Source organism: Chiloscyllium punctatum, chromosome 25 (genome assembly GCF_047496795.1).
Source record: "Chiloscyllium punctatum isolate Juve2018m chromosome 25, sChiPun1.3, whole genome shotgun sequence".
In the NCBI taxonomy this organism is placed as follows: Eukaryota; Metazoa; Chordata; class Chondrichthyes; order Orectolobiformes; family Hemiscylliidae; genus Chiloscyllium; species Chiloscyllium punctatum.
Window position 1 is genome coordinate 75,895,413 of NC_092763.1, and position 21,956 is coordinate 75,917,368.

General features: G+C 41.7%; 1 protein-coding gene and 1 long non-coding RNA gene across 3 annotated transcripts in view; one reads left to right on the plus strand and one right to left on the minus strand.

The window, feature by feature from the left end:
- Positions 1-6,109: 6,109 nt before the first annotated feature.
- The window catches only part of commd5 (COMM domain containing 5), a 40,907-nt gene continuing 25,060 nt past the window's right edge, over positions 6,110-21,956 (plus strand). For both annotated transcript variants that reach the window (XM_072595582.1, XM_072595583.1), the window contains exons 1-4: positions 6,110-6,219; positions 8,232-8,341; positions 11,233-11,393; positions 11,961-11,989. In XM_072595582.1, coding sequence (XP_072451683.1) covers positions 8,233-8,341; positions 11,233-11,393; positions 11,961-11,989 — 299 coding nt within the window. In that variant the 5' untranslated portion in view covers positions 6,110-6,219; position 8,232. The remainder of the gene's footprint in view (positions 6,220-8,231; positions 8,342-11,232; positions 11,394-11,960; positions 11,990-21,956) is intronic.
- LOC140496072 (uncharacterized) lies at positions 8,338-13,798 on the minus strand. The gene is made up of 3 exons (XR_011964150.1): positions 13,535-13,798; positions 12,923-13,047; positions 8,338-10,822 (listed from the first exon to the last, which is right to left on the minus strand). It is a non-coding gene; the product is annotated as an uncharacterized lncRNA (long non-coding RNA).

Below are 21,956 nucleotides of genomic sequence, written 5' to 3' on the forward strand. Positions count from 1 at the left end.
ACTTCAATGTTACTGCCAGTCAGTGTAACTGCCCTTACTTTAGTTTTACTGCCATTCACTGTTATTGCCCTTACTTTGGTCTTACTGCCATTCATCATTACTGCCCTTACTTCACTGTTACTCCCATTCACTGTTACTGCCCTTCAATGTTACTGCCCTTACTTGTGTTACTGCCATTCAGTGTTACCGCCCTTACTACAGTGTTACTGCCTTCGGTGTTACTACCTGCAATAAGATAACTACCCTTATGTCAGTGTTGCTGCCTGCAATTCAAATATTACTCATGGTGACTCAGTGGTTAGCACTACTGCCTCACAGTGCCAGAGACCTGGGTTCAATTCCCGCCTCAGGCGACTGACTGTGTGGAGTTTGCACATTCTCCCCGTGTCTGCGTGGGTTTCCTCCGGGTGCTCCGGTTTCCTCCCACAGTCCAAAAATGTGCAAGTTAGGTGAATTGGCCATGCTAAATTGCCCGTAGTGTTAGGTACAGGGGTAAATGTAGGGGAATGGGTCTGGGTGGGTGCGCTTCGGCGGGTCGGTGTGGACATGTTGGGCCGAAGGGCCTGTTTCCACACTGTAAGTAATCTAATCTAATCATATTTTACTATTGCAGAGATTGACCCTACTTCAGTGGTACCACCTAAAATCCAAATATTACGACAAGTTAATAGTTTTTTTCTATTCCAAAAACTGCCCTTCTTTCATTGTTACCACCTGCAATCCAACTAATACTGCAACAAGATAAAGTATTTCACTATTGCAGAGATTGTCTACCCTTCACTACCTGCAATTTAATTATTGCTGCAACAATTGTAAAGATTGCAGAGACTGCCTTTCCTTCAGAAATCCAACTACTACTGCAAAAGTGAAAGTATTGTACTGTTGCAGAGACTGCCTTACATCAGTGATACTATCTACAATTCAAACATTACCGCATGATAAATAATTTTACTTTTCCAGAGGCTGCCCATTGTTTAGTTTTATAACCTGACATCAAACATTACAGTGACAAAATTAAGTATCTTTCTATTGCGGAGCCTGCCCATCTTTCTCACTTTTACCACCTGTAACCTAAGCTCATGACAACCTCTTATTACAAATGTTACTGCAAGACAATAAAGTATGTTACTGTTGCCGTGCTGGCTAATGGTAATCCTTCTCAGTGTTGGCACTGGTAATGCAATCTTGCGAATTACAATATCTTTATTGCAAACATTAAAGCCAGAAGACAAAGCATTTTGTTCATGCAGTGATGATAATTAAGGTAACTGCAACCAAGAACATTTCTCATAAAAGCAGCATAAATAAAAACAGAAATTGTTCCAAAGAAGACACATGTTGGACAGGAAAAATTAACCCTCTGTTTCACCCCACACAGCTGCTGCCAATCTTGCTGAGATTCTGCAACATTTTTGTTTCTATTGAATAATATTTCTTGATGATTTTTGTAGGATGTGGGCATCACTTGCACGTCTAGCATTTATTTGTCGTGCCTAATTGCCCCAGTGGTCAGCTGCTTCTTGATGCGCTGCTTTAGTTGTATTTTTTGCTGGGCTCATAATTGAGAAACTAGGGTAAGGCTGTGGTTTGAATCCGACCACCCCATGGGTTGTGAAATTTGAGTTTTTAAAAAACATATGGAATTAAATGTCAAATGATAACCATGAAATAATTGTCTTAACCTTCCATCTCATTCACTAATGTCTTTTAGGGAAGGAAATCTGTCCACAGCTATTCAGGCTGATGTGATTCAAGACCCAGCACTGAGGTCAACTCATCGTTGCCCCCTGAATGGCCGAGTAAGTCAATCTGCATCAAACTGCTAAAATTCTTAAGGTGATAAAGATGATGCAATAATTAGTGTTCAGTTTTCTTAACATGGAAGAACCTTCTTTAACATGAATATTAGAATTAATAGAAAGACAGAAAATATGAGAAGATCTCTTGAGCCCGATTCACCATTCAATGTGGTCATTGGTGATCATTAATCTTGACATTTTGATCAGATTCTCTCCCTTCACATCTTTATTCTCTTAAACTCTATCTGCTCCTCTACCCTCAACACTCTCACACCCAGTCTGCCAGGATTTTCGATATTACAATTATATCCCTTCTCATTCTTGTAAAACATCTGTAAACTAAGGTTCAGTTGACCTAATGTCTCTTCATCCCAGGAATCAATCTGGTGAACTTTCCCTGCATTCCCTCAAAGCAAGTATGTTTTTCTTCAGTAAGGAAGCCGAAACTGCACATGATCCAGGTGTGATCTCACCAAGATAAAAACAATGACTGCAGATGCTGGAAACCAGATTCTGGATTACTGGTGCTGGAAAAGCACAGTAGTTCAGGCAGCATCTGAGGAGCAGTAAAATCGACGTTTCAGGCAAAAGCCCTTCATCAGGGTATCCTGCTTTTGTACTCAAACCTTCTCACAATGAAGGCTTACCTATCATTTAACTCCCTAACTGCTTGCTGCAAAGGCTTGCATGCCTTCAATCACTGATGTACAGTGTCACCCAGGTCCCTTTTGTTCATCAAAATTTCCCAAACCCACAATTTACATTAGACTTAACCATTGTGCTTTTCACATGGACAACTTCACATGTTACATTGTATCTGCATGCTTTTGCCCAGACTCACTCAATTTGTCTCAAGTGTGTTGAGGGCTCTTTATGTTCTCCTCACCACTCACAATTCCATTGCTTTTTGTGCACTCCACAAAATTTGAAATATTACATTTGATTCTCTCATCCAAATCATTGATATATATTGTGAATAGCTGAGGCCCCAGCACTGATTCCTGTGGTACCACAATAGTCTATGCCTTCTACCGAGCAAAAAGGAAAATGGTTGTTCAATGCTAATCATCTCTACCCCAGGACATCACTCAAGGAGTTCCTCATGGTAGTGCCAATGAACTTTAGCCTCTTCTTTAATCACTTTCTCTCCTACATATCAATAGTAGGACTGTTTGTAAATGATTGTGCAGTGGTCAGTACCGCTCACAAAGCTTCAGATACTAAAGTGTGCTCACATGCAGTAAGACCTGGACAACATTCAATTCTGAGCCGTTAAGTGACACGGAACAGCTATTTGACATAAAGGCCAAGTAGTGACTATCTCGAACAACTGAGAATCTAACCATCACACCTTAAAAATCAACAACAGCTGAATCTTTCACTAACAACATCCTGTGGTACAAGAGGAGGTTATAGAGTCATAGAACCATTAGCGTCATGAAAACTGACCCTTTGGTCTAACCAGTCCAAACTGAACATAATCCCAAATTCAACTAGTCCTACCTGCTTACTCCTGGTCCATATCCCTCCAAACTTTTCCTATTCTTGTACTTATCTAAGTGTCCTTTAAACATTGTAACTGTGCCCATAACCACCACTTCCTCAGCAAGCTCAATCCACACATTAACCACACCCTGTGTAAAAAATTTCCCCCTCATGTTTTTTTAAATCTCTCTCCTCTCACCTTAAAGATGTGCCCCTCTAGTATTGAAATCCTCCATCCTGGGGAAAAGACACCTACCACGACTCCTATCTATACCCCTCATTATTTTATAAACTTGGGTAAGGGCACCTCTCAATCTCCCATGCTATAGTGAAAAAAGTAATGTCATTGACCAGAAGTTTAACAAGCCATACAATGAATGCAAGTCAGAGATTGGGAATTCAATGGTGATAGAAGAAAAATTGTGAATATTCTATTTTTAATGTAGCCATCAATGCTTTAATGATAAAAATATTTATTGACATAAGAACGATCTTCAGAGCAAACTCATATTCATTTCGAGATAGTGTCTCACAGTAACTAAAAATTGTTTTACCACAAAATGTTGGACATGCACCATAACACCTTCTGAGTATGCTTTCCGATAGTAAATATTTGGCTGTGCTACACTTTGAGAGATCTTGTGTGTGTGCAAGACTCTTCACAATCTGGGTTATTTTGTTTGCATTTCACCATAATGAATAACACGTAACAGTTCAAGCTCAAGTGGAATGTTGTGTCCAGTTCTGGACACCAGGCTCAGACACAAATATTTAGAGAGAATGGTGGAAAGATTAATGAGGATGCTTCAGAGGTTGATTTATATAGAGCCATTAGAAAAGATGGCACTATTATATTTGAAGAAAGTTGGGAGGAAGTTTGATAAAGTTTATCAAAATTCTGAGAGATCTGCTCAAGGTGAGCAATCATCCCAAATTTTCCAATCTGCCCCATAATTAGCTGTAAGGTATAGGGTTAAATTTGTGCAGAATAAGGGAACAGGTGTTGCTTTTGCAAAAGCTTACATTATAAAATTAGGCTGCGCATGCCAAGACTAAACAGTGAGAAGCGAAAACAGGTAGAATTATCTATGACTAATAGGGCAAAGCAAGCATGTAGCAGGATGTACCAGGCATAGGAAAACAGAAGAAACGTAAACAGGTAGAATTATCTATGACTCATAGGGCAGAGCGACCGTGTAGCGGGATGTACCAGTAACAGGAGAATAGTATGCCAGTCGCAGGGGGGGATGTGGCCAATGGATGGAATTTAGTTTGGCAGGATGATTGCACGAAGACAGCAAACTATGCCAGGATAGTCGCATATAAGGAATGAGATAAATAAGAGTCGGGGCGACAGGCTTAGAGTAATGGGAGAAGTAAACAGAGGCGGAGAGAAGCTAGACATAGGTGGAGTGAAGCTAGAGCTTGTGATAGGCTACGCTCTACAGCAAAAGTAACCAATGGGGTGAAAGGGGAGGACAGCTGAAAAGCATAAATCAGAATGTAACCCTCAGATCGGGGTGCTTACCCGTTAGGCACCCATTCTTGCAAGTACGTATCAATAAATTTCGCTGCTTCATAATTTGACTCGGACTGAAATTTATTAATATGTGAGTTTTATTTCTCACATTAGCCATTCCAGCCTGGGCCACACCTTCCCAGGATGTGTTTGTCCTGGTTTTAATCTTGGTCAGTGGGCTGCATGTGACTACAGGCTGCAGCTGTTTGATGGTTGCTTAGACTGGGCTGGGCAAACCAATCTAACATTAGTCAACGTGAGGGGGCTCCAACACCTGCTGTCTGGCAGCATCTCTCCACCCCTAGCACCCCCCCCAAGCCCCTGAGGCTGGATGGAGTAGATGGGAACAAACTGTACCCATTGCTGGAAGACATGACGTGAAGGTGCCGGTGTTGGACTGGGTTAGACAAGGTCAAAATCACACTATACAAGGTTTTTGTCCAGCTTATAGTCTAGCACCTGAAGGAGGAGCGAGGCTCCAAAAGTTTGTGTTTTTAAATAAACTTATAACCTGGTGTCATGTGATTTTTGACATTGCTGAAAGAATGAAGGGGCAGGTTGGAGAGCACAGTTTGGAGATGATTCCAAGAAGCAATGGAGATATGGAAGAGGAACTGTTTCACCCAGTGCTGGCATGAGAGGCAGGCTCGCTGGGAGTGGGGGGGGGGGGGGGGGGGGATTGATGTTAGGTCCATTGAGCATTTTAAAAGGTAATTGGATGGTTATCTGAAAAGATTAAAAAGGTGCAACTGAACCACCAAAGACACAACGGGCCGAATGGCTACACTGTAACTAATGTGTGAATTAGTTACTGTTTGAAATACCTGACCCTCCCCCAGGGGGGAGGGGCACATTGAATCCTCAAGGAGACCTTTCATTGACTGTGAACAGCGGATGTGAGGTCATGAGCGGGGCGGAAGTGTTGTCGCCGCGTGGGGTAACGGTGAGGTCATGTGCGGGGCGGATGTTTCGTCACCGGTACGTTCCCAGCTAGGCGGATGTGAGGTTGAAATGCTGTCGCTTTCCGTCGTTGCCGACGACACTAAGTCTCACTAACACTTGTTGAAGGAGCGAGCCTCCGAAAGCTTGTGTTTTCAAATAAACCCTTTGGACCATAAAACCTGGTGTCGTGTGATTTTTTTCACCTTGGCCGACCAGGCAGGCGTGGACAAGGGCGGGGCGGAAGTACTGTCTCCGGTCTGGCGCAGGCGGAACGGATGTGAGGTCATGAGCGGGGCGGCCGGACGGTCATCGGTTAGGGAAATTAGCGGCACGGATATGAGCTCACAGGCGGGGGGCGGAAGGATTACCATTGGTTTGAGAAAACAGCGGGACGGATGTGAGGTCATGAGCGGGGCGGAAGTTAAGTCATTGCCTGGGGAACGGATTGTGAAGAGGTTCAGAGAGTCACCCGAAGTGAGTGTGGGGGCAGGTTGTGAGGGAGGTTAGAGCTGACTACCTTAGGGGTATGGGGCCTCTATGGTCTGCAGCCAGGGGGACAACCTTAACCTTTGAGTTCCTTGGGGCTTTGGTGCCAGTTTTGTTTTAAAATGCGGTATACAGACAGGCGGGGGCTGTGCCCCTTTAACAACAACAACAACAACAACAACTGTGGCAGCACCATGTCCTGTCATCCTCTGATACAGGGGGACCCACACGCTCTAAATGGCGAAGGGTCGCAGAGCTCATGCGATGCAGAAGGATCTGGATGTGCTGGCCCATGAATTCTGCAGAGTTAGTCTGCAATTAATTAGGAGGAAGTGAGGACTGAAGATGCTGGAGATCAGAGTCGAGAGTGTGGTGCTGGAAAAAGCACAGCAGGCCAGGCCAGGCAGCATCCGAGAAGCAGGAGAATCAATGTTTTGGGCACAAGCCCTTTGTCAAGAATTCCTGTTGTAGGGCTTATGCTTGAAATGTCAACTCTCCTGCTCCTCTGATGTTGCCTGCCTGCTGTGCAATTAATTAGGAAAACTAATATAAATGTTGTCATTTATCGCAGGCAATTTAATGCAGAAATAAGGATCTTATATTTCAATTATACAAGACACCGATGACGCTGCAACTGGAGTACTCCACACAGGGTCGGACACCTTTTTATAATGAAGAGTTAAAAATATTAATGTTGTTCAGACTAATACCTTGAATGGGCAGGTTGATTTTTGAGGCAAAGCTAGGGGTGCTAGCCTCCAGTATCAGATGGAGTTTAGAAGAGTAAGATGCGAATTGTTTGAGACTTTTTAGTAACCGGCACCTATGGGACCAGGAGTGTGCTGGTTAATCAAAAGGTCCACGTAATCAATGTAAAAACATACAGTAACTGATAGAAATATAATGCAGAGTATGTACACATTGCTGTAATACTTTATTTACAATATAAATCATCTAAATAACAATTCAATCTTGCCTTATATAAAACTTACAAGCTGAGAGCTTTCCCACTTACACTAATGGGATAGTAATTGACTGGGTTGGATTTGTCCTGCTATTTGTGTACAGAACATACTTGGGCAATTTTCCACATTGTCGGGTAGATGCCAGTGTTGAAACTGTACTGGAACAGGTTGGCTAGCGGAGTGGCGAGTCTTGGACTACATGTCGTCAGTAGTATTGCCGGAATCTTGTCAGAGATTCTTGCAGCCCTTTCTTCACATCACATGGAGTGAATCGATATGTTTGAAGAGTGGCATCCATGATGCTGGGCCACTCTTGGAGGAGGCCGAGATGGATGTTCCTGTCACCACATCTGGCTGAAGACTGTTGCAAATGGTTCAACCTTGTCTTTTGCACTGATGCATTGGCCCCTTTCATCATTGAGCATAGGGTTTTTTTGTGCAGTCTCCTCCTCCAATAAGTTGTTTAATTGTCCATCACCATTCATAATTGGATGTCGCAGACCTTAGATCTGATTCATTAGTTGTGGAATCGCCTGGCTCTGTCCATCACTTGTCACTTATGTTTTTGGGCAGGAAAGTAGTCATGCTTTTTATTTTCTGATGGTTGACGCTTAATTCGTATACTTGCCCGGTTCTGCTCTTGCTATGTCCTTCTGCAGTCTTCACTAAATCAGGGTTGATCTCCTGGCTTGATGGTATTGGTATAGTGAGGGTGATATCATGCTGTGAAATTACAGATTGTTGTGTGTGATTCTTCCACTTTATATATGCAAAGTTCCTGACACTTACTGTAAATGCTGCATACGATGCTGCTGTCTGCCTCTATTTTGAAACCCTAATCTTCAAAACTTTTATATATATAAAAACCACCATTTGTCTCCAGGGTAAAAGATGGGCAGGTAAAGTTGAGATAACGATAAGTGTTTTATCTAACGAAATGCTGGAACACACTGGATGGGCCGAATAGCCTACTGTAATTCTTGCTATGTTGTTCTCAGAAAGTACTCTCATTTGGCGTAACTTTATTTGCTTTAGCATGTCCCACGGAAGTTGTTTCCTTGGGTCCAGAACACCAATGGAAGTTGACTTGATGATAAAGCAGTTAAAGGATTTAGACAAAGAAATCTTCAGAAAAATACTTAAAGGTGAGTGTTAATGGTTATGACTGGGATTATAATTTTGCTAAGAAGATGGGCATCAAATTCCAATTTTCATGGGTTTTAAAAATATTCAAAATTGGTAGTTACAATGTCGGTAATGAAATGTAATGAAATCGAAACATAGAGGCTCACAGCACTCAGTCCAACTCATCCACTCCAACCAAATATCCCGATCTGACCTACTCCCATTTGCCAGCATTTAAATCCTTCATATTCATATATCCATCCAGATCCCTTTTAAATGTAATAATTGTACTCACCTCCACCGCTTCCTCTGGCAGCTTGTTCATACATGCAACACCCTTTGTCTGATAAAATTACTCCTCTGGTCCTTTTTAAATCTATCTCCACCCACCTTAAAAATCCACACACACTTTCAGAGTGCCAACAAACTTCAGTGGTAATACATAAGAGGCAGTCAGAATCCATGCCACTTGCAAATTATGAATTAAGAGCCGCCATCAATGGACTGACCCCTTTTACAACTTAGAACACGGGAGGCAGCCTGTTACAAAGCTGCAGAATCTGGAACTTTTACAAAGTTAAAATCACTGACATTTTGAACTTGCAGTTTACTTGACTTCTCTCTTCATATTCTGGTCTGGTCGGTGCATTCTATTAGGCACCACGAGGTAGCAGCAAGTGTTCTCTGTCTGAGTAGGGAGTCTGCTCTATCTCGAGATTAAATACTTGCTCAGCTCTTAGTCTAGATGTTGGATAATTTCCTTGCTGCCATATATGCTGGTGGCAGTCACAAATCTCAACATTGTTACAGAGCAGAAGGAGGTCATTCAGCCCATCATTTCTGTGTGGGCTTTCCAAATGAACTCAGTGCCATGTTTAGCCTTCTGCACATTTCAGACACTAACCTGCTCACTGCACATTCCTAGAATTGTACAGTTTACAGGTTTAACTGAATTGCTTGCATCTCACAATTAACATATTTTAATCAATAATATTTTAACTTTGTTTGTGTGCCAAATATCCCTTTTACCTCACAAAGGCTTTAATTCTGACTGCAGCGGAGATGCTGCCCTATGAATTTGACAACCAAGTGACGTCTCATCTGCCTTCTCAAATTGGATGTAAAGGATTCCCCAGGCACTCTTTCACTACAAATAAGCAGTTTACTTAGCAATGTTTGTCTCTCAAGCAGCACCATTAAAAGTAGATAAACAAAAGTGAGTTGGTCTGGATGCTGGAGTTCTGAAATTAGAAACAAAATATGGTGGAGGACATAGAGTCTATCAGGCAGCTTTTGATCCTTTAACATTCTCCAGTTCTGATTAAAGATCATTGACCTGAAACACACACCTCATTTCTTGCTCCTACAATGCTGCATGATGCTTTGCGTGTTTTTATGATATGAACATTATTTATTTCACATGTTTGTGTGTGTGTCTTTGCTGTGTAAGTTGATGATCAAGTGTTTTGGAACCGCACTAGTGTGTAAAAGGCTCTGTAGAAATGGACAGTTTCCTTTTTCCTAAGGTTGAAATTCATGTGTAAGAGAAATGTTTGTCCTCAAACAAATAATCTTTTGACCCTCCCAACCTGTCTGCATTGCATCTGCGTTTGCCTCTGTTTCACTAAACTTAATCTCATTACTATTCTTCAGAATCTTCAACGGCATATCAAGGGGTTAATGTCTTTCGCTACTGTACATCATTATTGGGAAGCCATTATTCTCTCTGTTAAGTTTAGCCATTAATGGGATGTGGGTATTGCTGACAAGACCAGCATTTTTTTTTGTCCATTTGTAATTGCCCTTCATAGAGCAGTTAAGAGTCGATCATGTTGCTGTGATCTGGAGTTACACGTATAGCTGATTTCTTTAGTGAAGGACATCAGATCCAGGTGGGCCACCATGTCTGAGACAACCTTCATATCTCGGAATTGTGAATTAAATGCAAAGTCTACCAACTGCCACGGTGAGATTTGAACTCATATTCCCAGTATCTTAACCTTGGCTTTTGGCTTACTATCCGTGACATTACCACTGTCTTTGAAAGCACTTTACAAGTGCAATTTGGTTACTGTCCTGAAAGGAAGTCCTTCCTGGCGCATACGAGCAAAACAAATAGGAGCAGGAGTAGATCATGTGCCCCACCAACCGAATTTGTGAAACACTATTTCCCTTTCCATTCCCTTTCCTAAAACCATTGTTTTCTTGCTTTGATCACATTGTGAGGTTTGAAATGTGCCACAGCAAATTCTGAGCCAATGAACTTTGCCCTCTTCAACCATAAAACATTGAGTCTGCTGTGCCATTCAGTGAGAGTATGGCTAATCTGATGATCCTCCTTTTGGACGTTACCGCCATCTTCCCTGAATTGTACTATTTCCTTCTCTTGTTGTTCCAGAGTCTCAAAAGCTTGCACTTAAACTCTTCTCCCTCTGCCGGCATCATAGTATTTTCTTGCTGAAATAGTTTCACATGTGGGTCATTGTATTCGGCTTTTCATCCTTCAAAAATAAAAAAAAATATTAAATGCAGCTTGCTGTTGCATATGTGTTGTGGAACAAAATCATTAGAGCTATTAAAATGTTTTCCTGTGGATGCAGGTTGTATTGCACATGTATCAAACAGGAAGCAGTTTATAAGAATTTGCATTGTTTTTAAAACATTTACTAAACTAATACTCTAGCCAAAATCTAGAAATCGTGGTCTTCTGAACTTGAACAACAATACATTGATAATGCACAAACTGTTGTGCTCTTTCTAATGTTGGGTTTATTTGAATTTCAGCCCTGATGTGTGATGGATGAAAAATTTTGACTTTGTGTCTCTTTTTTTTCAAAAGCACTGCTTAAGTTCTGTATCACAGACCAGATATTAAATATAATTTCACAGAAAGCGTGATTATCTTCCATAGCTGTCGTCAATTCACTCGAAGGAAAAGATTCCAGAGAATCTGTGAGGAGTATCGTCGAGACAGAAGGCCTGTCTGAGGAGCAGCTAAGTTATATCCTAGCGGGCATGTACACTTTGCTTGGAGAAGCTCTGCGGTTACCACAAACATCCCTCAAGCAAGAGGTGAGTGTGAGTTGTGGATAAAATAGAGGATAAACATCCAGTCCTACTCGTGGCTTTTAATCGCACCATGCATAAAGCCAATTCAGGTGACATAAGCTGTGCAGTTCTGAAAGTGCTCATGATTATCAGTACAGGTTGGATATGTAGACTCCTGATGTTTGACTACTCATGTCTTTAAAAATAATCAACTTGATAATACTTTTTTGTTTACTGGATTTAGTTAAATAGAATGAAGAAATATTGCCTAAATATTGGCGTAACTCAGTCAGTTGCTAGTTTTCCATGGAAGGCCATACTAGTGGTTAGATTTTCTGCTTTATCTACAGTGGCACACTGTTTTAATTATATAACTGAGTTGAATCAAATGATCCTTGACCCACCCACCGCAAGTGTCATAATTCCAGGAAAGTCTAATATAACCCAAGGATACCAGAGTTTGATATTCAACCTGCGTTAGAGTAAACTAGTTGTGTGTATGCTTGCAACCTTCGTATCTAAGTGTTGTTAGTCTGTGAAAATGGAACAACGTGCTTTCTGATTAAAGTTTTGTTTGAATTTTGTTTGCAGGTTTTTAAGGGGGATCTAAGGGACCTCAGGTAAATAATACATTCTCGTGCTGAACAAAGAACTGAAATCTTTTCACATTAATGAGTTCATTTGTTTCTATTGCTGTACAAAGTTAAGAAAGTGAAGGATTTTTACTGATTTTGCTGGCTGTTAGAAATTTTCATGCATTTGCTGCTTTGAATCGCGAGTGTTTGAAGATAAGTTCTGTTCTTAGATTTGCTATAGTATATTAGCACATGAGAAACTATAAAGTCAGTCACCTGAGGTATAGCATAAGCCTAATTTTTGGAATTCTCTTGAAAAATCCTCTGTACTTTTAAGGCACTCCTTAAACTTTGCAACTTTGACCAAACTTCCATTTTAATATCTTGCTCCATCCTCATCTCTCTTTGTGCTAATCAGTGTCAAATTCTTTTTGGTGACTGCTTCCATGAGTTGTCTTGGGATGTTTTACTACTTTAAGTACACTTTATAGTACAAGTTGGTGACTGCTCTGAAAGGAAATCACTTCTGGCACACAAGAGGAAAACAAATAGGAGCAGGAGACGATCATGACCCTCACCAACCGAATTTGTCAAACACCATTTCCTTTCTTCTCCTTTCATAAAACCATATTGACTTTGTTTGATCACACTGTGATGGTTGAAGTGTGCTGTGGCAAATTCTGAGCCAGTGAACTTTGACCTCCCAACCCATAAGGTCGGAGCAGAGTACAGCATTCTGTTTTGGACCAGGCCAAATCGCCCACCCCTCAAATATATTTAAAAAGATAGCCTAGATGCCATATCTTTATTTTGAAAACAAGTGTTAGGCATTGTATTCCGGATGCAATTTGATCGGTCAAACTATTAGGCTTGAAGCAAAACTCACTTTACTGTTATGCTCCAGTTAAAGTACAGACAAAAAAAAAGCTTAATTGTAACTGTATTGAAATAATTAACAAGATAATATATGTTAACTACCTCTGATTTGCTGTTCCAAGATAGTAGCATGTTATAAAGACACCCGTGGCAAAGGCAAATTCAGTAAAATAGATTGTCTGACATGTAACTCTCCAGTCCAGGAAGAAAAACATCAAGCGAAAGCTCTGTGAGAGAGAGAGAGAGAGAACTCAAGCATTATGCTATAGCAGGGAGAGATACATTGCAGCATCCCAACCCAAACAGCTACTGGAAGTTAAATTAAAACCCTGGTTCTGTTGGGGGCTTAACCCCACCCATTCAGGCTGCTTTTATTCTTCCAATTTGAAACAAAAAATGCAAGGCCTCATACTGTTTACTTTATTGACTTGGAGCAGACCGTTTTACACCTCTGCCTAAAGCTGTCTTCATGAAAAAAAACCATGACAAAATACAGCTCTTAAAGCTCTAGTATCATCACCAATTCAGCCCATTGAGTCTGTTCTGCTATTCAATGAGATCATGGCTGGTCTTATCATCCTTATTTTCACTTTCTTGCCAGTTTCCCATAACCCTTGATTCCCTCTTGACTTAGAAATCTCCCTAGCTCAGCCTCTACAACACTCTGCAGTTAATAAAAATTCATTACCTTTGAGAGAAGAAATTCGTCCTTACCGTGAAATTACACCACCTGTTCCAAGACCCTCCCACAAGGGGGAACAATGTTTCTGCATCTACGCTGTCCAGTCTTGTATGTTTCAATTATATTCCAACGATTACAGATAAGAGGTCCGCAACTGTTCACAATATCCCTTCTGTGGTCCAGTTAAACCTTGTAATGTTTTAGCAAAATCTCTGCACTTTTGTACTCTGTTCTTTTTAATGCAAAGGCCAATATTCCATTTGCCTACCCGATTACATGTTGAACTCCGAAGCCAGCTTTTTGTGATTTATGGGTAAGACCCCTCCCCCCAAATTCCTGTGTTCTATAGCTCTCTGCAGTCTTTCTCAACTGAAAACATATTTAACTCCTCTATTCTTCCTGCCAAAGCTCATTACGTCATGCTTTCCTACATGAGCAGCACATGTTTTATTTCAAAGTAACAGCACTTCATGGCTCTTTTGGGTCCTATTTTTAAGATTATCGATTGAAAATGTGTAAAGAATTCACTAAGCAAGTCGTGAACTCTTGCTGCTGTAGTCAGCATCTAAAACATGTACCAGTTATTTCTGGAGATCATCAATTACTCAGGCACAGGCAAAGGACTATTCAGTTTTATTCATCGGGATCCAGTATTGTCTGTTCGACGACAGTTGGTGGCTTGTGTAAAGAGGAAAGTCTGATTTCATGTTTTAGACTGTAGATCGTTTATCAGAACTGCCAGGTCATTTGACAAAAATAGGTTTCAGCTTCTGGAGCGAGAGCGAGTGAGAGACAAGAAAATGAAAGGAAATCTGGATTGAATGATCAGCAATCATTCAAGTTGAATCAGAGAGGTAAAGGAATTGGAGGAGCAATTACAGGGAAAAAAAATTAGAACTTTCTGCCAGTTTCCTACTCTTAGTTCCTTATTTGTCAAGATTTGGAGGTGCCAGTGTTGGGGTGTACAAAGTTAAAAATGGCACAACACCAGGTTATAGTTCAACAAGTTTAATTGGAAGCACGAGCTTTCGGAGGCTGCTCCTTCAAAGTTACATTCTCAAGTGAACTTTAACAATAGGTGCCATGCTGGCCCAGATAATGCATTGAAGGTGTGAGGTGCCCTGTGCGAGGCAATGTTCTGACTGATTCTAATCTAAAAAAGGGATTTACCGAATCTTACATGGATTCATGCAGTTTTTGAGCAAAATAAAATGTAATTCTGCAAGTGCAAATTCACCCCACAAACTTGTGTGTGTGTGTGTGTGTGTGTGTGTGTGTGGATATAAGTCTGGGAGAGGGTGCATGTGGGAGTGTATGTGTGAGCATATGAGAGAGGATCTGCGTGAGTGTATGGGTCTGTAGGAGTCTGTGTGTGTGTCTGTGTCTGTCTGTCTGTCTGTGTGTGTGCAAGACATGTCAGAGTGTTGACACAGATACCACCATTGCATGTGGGGACACCTCCCACTATGTATGTGGCAGGTACTCCTGTGACTCGGCTGACATTGTCTATCTCGTATGCCGCAGGCAAGGATGGCCTGAAGCATGGTACATTGATGAGACCGAGCAAAGGCTACGGTAACGGATGAATGGACACCGCACAACAATCAATAGCCAGGAGCGATCCCTCCCAGTCGGAGAACACTTCAGCGGTCTGAAACATTTGACCTTGGACCTTCGGGTGACCGTCTTCCAAGGTGGACTTCGAGGCAAGCAACAACGAAAAGTGGCCAAGCAGAGGCTGATAACAATGTTCGGTACCCATGGGGATGGCCTCAATCAGGACCTTGGGTCCTTGTCACACTACAGGTGACTCCACTGCAGTACACCCACACACAGACATATACCCCTTTACACTCACACTCACATACATGCACTCTCTCACAGATACTCATACCCCCCTGCACACATGCATACAATTTCAAAGTTTGGTAGAAGATTTGTAGCTCGGGTGCTCATTGTTGTGGTTCTGTTCGCCGAGCTGGGAATTTGTCTTGCAAACGTTTCGTCCCCTGTCTAGGTGACATCGTCAGTGCTTGGGAGCCTCCTGTGAAGCGCTTCTGTGCTGTTTCCTCCGGCATTTATAGTGGCCTGTCTCTGCCACTTCCGGTTGTCAGTTCGAGCTGTCCACTGTAGTGGCCGGTATATTGGGTCCAGGTCGATGTGTTTGTTGATAGAGTCTGTGGATGAGTGCCATGCCTCTAGGAATTCCCTGGCTGTTCTCTGTTTGGCTTGCCCTATAATAGTAGTGTTGTCCCAGTCGAATTCATGTTGCTTGTCATCTGTGTGTGTGGCTACTAAGGATAGCTGGTCGTGTCGTTTCGTGGCTAGTTGGTGTTCGTGTATACGGATCGTTAACTGTCTTCCTGTTTGTCCGATGTAGTGTTTTGTGCAGTCCCTGCATGGGATTTTGTACACTACATTAGTTTTGCTCATGTTGGGTATCGGGTCCTTCGTTCTGGTGAGTTGTTGTCTGAGCGTGGCTGTTGGTTTGTGTGCTGTTATGAGTCCTAGTGGTCGCAGTAGTCTGGCTGTCAGTTCAGAAGTGCTCCTGATGTATGGTAGTGTGGCTAGTCCTTTGGGTTGCGGCATGTCCTGTACCAGAGAACACTGAACGGAGAATTCACCACAAAGGTTTACAGGAAAGCCACACACACAGACCAAGTCCTAAACTATGAAAGCAACCACCCCAACACACATAAACGAAGTTGCATCAGGACACTATTCAAAAGGGCCACAACACACTGCAGTACACCACAACTACAAAAAGAGGAAGAGGAACACCTATACAAAGTTTTCGCCAAAAACGGATACCCTCGCAATTTCATCAACAGATGCCTAAGGGAGAGACAACGGAACGAGGACATGCTGCAACCCAAAGGACTAGCCACACTACCATACATCAGGAGCATTTCTGAACTGACAGCCAGACTACTGCGACCACTAGGACTCATAACAGCACACAAACCAACAGCCACGCTCAGACAACAACTCACCAGAACAAAGGACCCGATACCCAACATGAGTAAAACTAATGTAGTGTACAAAATCCCATGCAAGGACTGCACAAAACACTACATAGGGCAAACAGGAAGACAGTTAACGATCCGTATACACGAACACCAACTAGCCACGAAACGACACGACCAGCTATCCTTAGTAGCCACACACACAGATGACAAGCAACATGAATTCGACTGGGACAACACTACTATTATAGGGCAAGCCAAACAGAGAACAGCCAGGGAATTCCTAGAGGCATGGCACTCATCCACAGACTCTATCAACAAACACATCGACCTGGACCCAATATACCGGCCACTACAGTGGACAGCTCGAACTGACAACCGGAAGCGGCAGAGACAGGCCACTATAAATGCCGGAGGAAACAGCACAGAAGCGCTTCACAGGAGGCTCCCAAGCACTGACGATGTCACCTAGACAGGGGACGAAACGTTTGCAAGACAAATTCCCAGCTCGGCGAACAGAACCACAACAACGCATACAATTTTGCGGGATGAATTTGTACTTGCAGGATTACATTTTATTTTGCTCAAAAACTGCATTAATCCATGTAAGATTCTGGAAATTGTTTTAGATTAGAATCAGACTGAACATTGGGGCACAGACAGCCTCACACAGGGCACCTCATACCTTCAGTGCATTATCTGGGCCAACATGGCACCTATTGCTAAAGTTCACTTAAACTTGTAAGTTCAAGAAGGTTCTGGGATTTACATATGAAAGAACTGAAACCAACATGCCCATTCTCAAAGAAAAGAGACTTAATAAACAATCCAAGTCTTTTTCAATATATAATTTCAGGTACATCACACTGTAAACTATTGCTGTAAATTCTGTCCTATGATCTTATACTGCTCAATCACCTGAAGCTAGTGCTTCTAAGTAAACCTGTTGGACTATAACCTGGTGTTGTGTGATTTTTAGCTTCCTTATTTGTACTACCCAAGAATGACAGCAGATGGCAGAGGAACTGGAATTGTATCTGTATTCTACCACTGAGGTTAATCAAGAAGATTGTTTAATTTAAAATAAACTGGATGGTGATGATGGCTTGTGAATATATGTGCTGTGTTGCAAGAGGTAAGTAAGATGAATGTGTGATTAAACTTACCTTCATTTCCAAAATGTGAAGGAAAATTATTTTCCAAGGACTTCAAAATGTTGTAGTTGCTCGTCATAGAATAGAACAGCACTGAAGGCCATTTGTTCCATATTTCTGTTGCTTGCTTCTTGAAGGATCTATCTAATGAGTCCTATTTGCTCACCATCACCTTACACTTTTCTCCCCCTGAACAGCATCAACTGATAATTAATTAGCACTTTGAATGTACTATATTATCCCAGGGCACTTCACAGGAATGTTGTCAAACAAAATTTGACACTGAGTCACTTAGGCCAAACATTTGGTCAAAGCAACACATTTTATTGAACATCTTAAAGGGGTGCTTTTGGATGCAAATTCCAGACCTTAAGCAGCCAGAGGCATGGTTGTAAATTGAATGCACACATGTCAAATATTTACCCATTTCTTAGGATAAGTTTTCTGTTTCCGAATTTAATTTGATCTGGAGGTGCTGGTGTTGGACTAGGGTGGACAAGGTCAGAAGTCACATAACGCTAGGTTATAGTCTAACAGGTTGAGTTGAAATCACAAGCTTTCTGAGCGCCTGTTAGGTGAAGTGCGGAGAGGCATGTAGGCACAGAATTTGTAGCAGAGAGATCAAAAGATCATATGAGTGGTGTGACAGGAGTGTCAACCGGTTGAATAGTCTCTGCAGGTGATCAAAGTGTCAGCCAGTGTGAGTAAAGTGTCAACAGCTGGATAGCAAGCAAAGGGATAAGCTATAATCCAATTAATTGAAGCAGAGATAATTGCAAAAAAATTAAAAGGAAGGAGACAAACCAAATGGCTGGAATAACGTGATAGGTATAAGGGTCGCATGCTTAGGGTATAACCAAAGTAACAAATAATCCAAAACTGTACAAGCTAACTAAAGTAGAGCAATCGTAGCAAGTTATCAAGGTAATGATGTCAAAACAGGACAGTAAGGAAGATTTTACAGATACAGAACAGTGTGGTGGGGTACATGTAGTGCAACATGGACCCAAGATCACGGTTGAGGCAGTCTTTGTGAATACGGAACTTGGCTATCAGTTTCTGCTCGGCAATTCTACATTGTTTTGTATCTCAGAGGCCACCCTGGAGGATGCTTACCTGAAGATCAGAGACTGAATGTCCTTGATCACAGAAGTGTTCCTCCCAACTGGGAGGGGAACATTCCTGTCTCGTGATTGTTGCATGGTGTCCGTTCGTCCACTGTCATAGTATCTGCGCCTTGGGGCATCCTTGTCTGCAGCATATGAAGTGGACAACATAGGCAGAGTCACATGAGTATCTGCCATGTATGTGGTGGGTGGTGTTCCCATGTATGATGGTAGTATCCATGTTGATGATCTGAACTTCTTGCAGAGATTGCTCTGGCAGGGTTGTGTGGTGTTATGGTCAATGTTATCCTGAAGGCTGGATAGTTTGCTGTGAACGATGGTCTGTTTAAGGTTTGGTGGTTGGTTGAAGATGAGAAGTGGAGGCATAGGGATGATCTTGGCAAGATGTTCATCATCATCGATAACATGTTGAAGGCTGCAGAGAAATGGCTTAGTTTCTCAGCTCCAGAGGAATACTGAACAATGACGGGTACTCTATTGGTCATGTACTGTGTCTATCTTCTGAGGAGGTCGTCACTTATTTTTTGCTGTGGGACATCAGAACTGGCAATTGATGAGTTGAGCATCATATCCTGTTCTTATGAGGGATTCTTTCAGCACCTTTCCTCCTTGCCTGAGCAGATCTTGTGTATACATAAGGTTTGTCCATAGGGATTGGCTTCTTTAATATGTTTCGCGTGGAAGCAAGAGAAGTGCAGCATTGTGAGCTTGTGTTAGATTGAGGTACTGAGGTATCCGTCATTGATGGAGATGCGTGTGTCCAAGAATGGGACTGATTCTGAAGAGTAGTCCATGGTAGGTCTGATGGTGGGGTGAAACTTGTTGATATTGTTGTGTAGTCGTTTCACTGAATCCTTGCCGTGAATCCAAAGGGAGAAAATGTTGTCGAAGTATCTAGAATATAGTGTTGGTTGGAGGTCCTGTGCAGCAAAGAAGTCCTGTTTGAACTTGTGCATGAAAATGTTGGCATATTGGGGTGCAAATTTGGTCCTCATGGCAGTTCTGTGTCTGGATGAAGAACTAGTTGTTGAAGGTGAAGACGTTGTGATTGAGGATGAAGCAGATGAATCGTAGGATGGTGCCTGGAGATGGCAGTTGCTATTGAGTATTGTTGTTGGGGGTGCTGGTGTAGAGTGCTGAAATGTCCATTGTGAAGAGGAATGTTCCTAGTTCAACTGGTCCGTGGGTGTTGAGTTTCTGTAAGAAATCTGTAGTGACGCGACAGAAGCTGGGATTTCCTTATACAATAGGTTTCAAGATGCCCTTGACATAGCCAGAGAGGTTCTCTCCCAGGGTACTGTTGTCTGATACAATGGGATATCCAGGTCTGTTGACTTTGTGTATCTACGGAAGGCAGTAGAAGTCTCCTATGAGACCAGTATGCAGGATGAGGGTGTGTAGGATACCTTGAAGGTCTGGATCAAAAGTCTTGATCAGCCTGTTGAGTTGATGGATGTGTTCTTTGCTTGGATTGGCAGGTAGATTCCTATAGCGTTTCTGGTTGTTCAGTTGTGAGTATGTTTCCTTGCAGTAGTCCATTCTGTTCTCGGACAGATGTCAGAAGTAGTTTCTTTACTCAGAGTAGTTGGGGCATGGAATGCACTGCCTGCAACAGGAGGAGACTCACCAACTTTAAGGGCATTTAAATGGTCATTGGATAAACATATGAAAATTGAATAGTGTAGATAGATGGGCTTCAGATTGGTTCCGCAGGTCGGCGCAACATCGAGGGCCAAATGGCCTGTACTGCGCTGTAATGTTCTATGTTCTGTATGATGATGACTCCTTGTGTCGACACTCTCACCAGTTGTATGATCTTTTGATCTCTTTCTGATAAATTCTGTGCCTATGTGCCTCTCTGCACTTCACCTGCTGAAGGGGCAGTGCTTTGAAAGCTTGTGATTTCAAATAAACGTGTTGGACTAAACTTGGTGTCGTGTGACTTCTAAATTTAATTTGAAACCCAACAGTAATTTGTGAATTAGAGTTTTTTTTGGTTTTGATCATATTTACAATGAAAAAAATTGATGTTGTGAAAGCTAGTGCTAGGCACCCCATGTGGCTTACTTCACCTCCCTCTGTCGTTTTGAGGAAGCTGAGTTTCCCTACATGAGAGACTGATTTTCGAAGCTTTTAAATTAGATGGGGTGTGAAATCTTGGAATAAGAAGTGCAAAATTAGGAAACTCTAGCAACATTTTTAAAAAATTAAAATGATACAAAAAAGCCAGCATTAAATTTGAAAAAGAAAAATTAAAAAAAAATTTTCACTTGGCCATTATCTATCCCTTAACCAACATCATGGAACAATCCTGTAATGACTTTTTCAGGGACCTTTCCCAAAGGAAATTTGATCCCATAAGAGAGTTGTGAATGCATGGAATGCGTTGCCAGTGGTAGTGGTGGAAGCAGAGTCATTAGGGACAGTTAAGCGACTGCTGGACATGCACATGGACAGCAGTGAATTGAGAGCTGCTTAGGTTAGGTTATTTTAGTTTAGATTAGGAATAATCCGCGGCACAACATTGTGAGTTGAAGGGCCTGTTCTGTGCTGTGCTTTTCTATATTGTATAATTCCAACTAATCTAATAACAACATTAACCAGACTTTAAGAGTACTTAATTATAAAGCATTTTAGAATGCTTGAGCATTATTAAAATAAAGATTAAGTCATTGTTAAGTGAAATAATATGCATTTTTAAGAATTGGAATACTAACATTGATGCATCATAGTCAAAGCTTAAGCTGTCTGTTAGCAGAATTCCCTTAATTACAGAGAGTTTGTAATAAATTATTTATAAACCATAAGTTTATGAAGTAAGTGTTTTGGCCTCCAACCTCTTCGTATTTGTACCCAACAAGAAAAGGCACATTAATTATAAAAGCTGTAATTAGACCCTGTTCATGTGGTATCTTTGCTGTCCCTATGTCTTTTGTGTTTCTTTGGTGCAATTTGTGTTCACATTTTTAAGTGTTATGCTACTTAGAATCATTTCTATTTCAAAATGGGAGTTTATGTAAATTTCTAACCTCAGTCGCTGATCTGTTTTCCTAGTTGCAACTGTTTACTTGCATTAATCTGTCAAGTGTCTCACGGTACACCAATACTAAGACTATTCTACTACTGCGTGTCTAATGTAATGAATGCTAAATTTCTCAGATCTTCTCTTGGAGAAGATTATTCCTCATTTAGTAAGCAGTTCCAGAT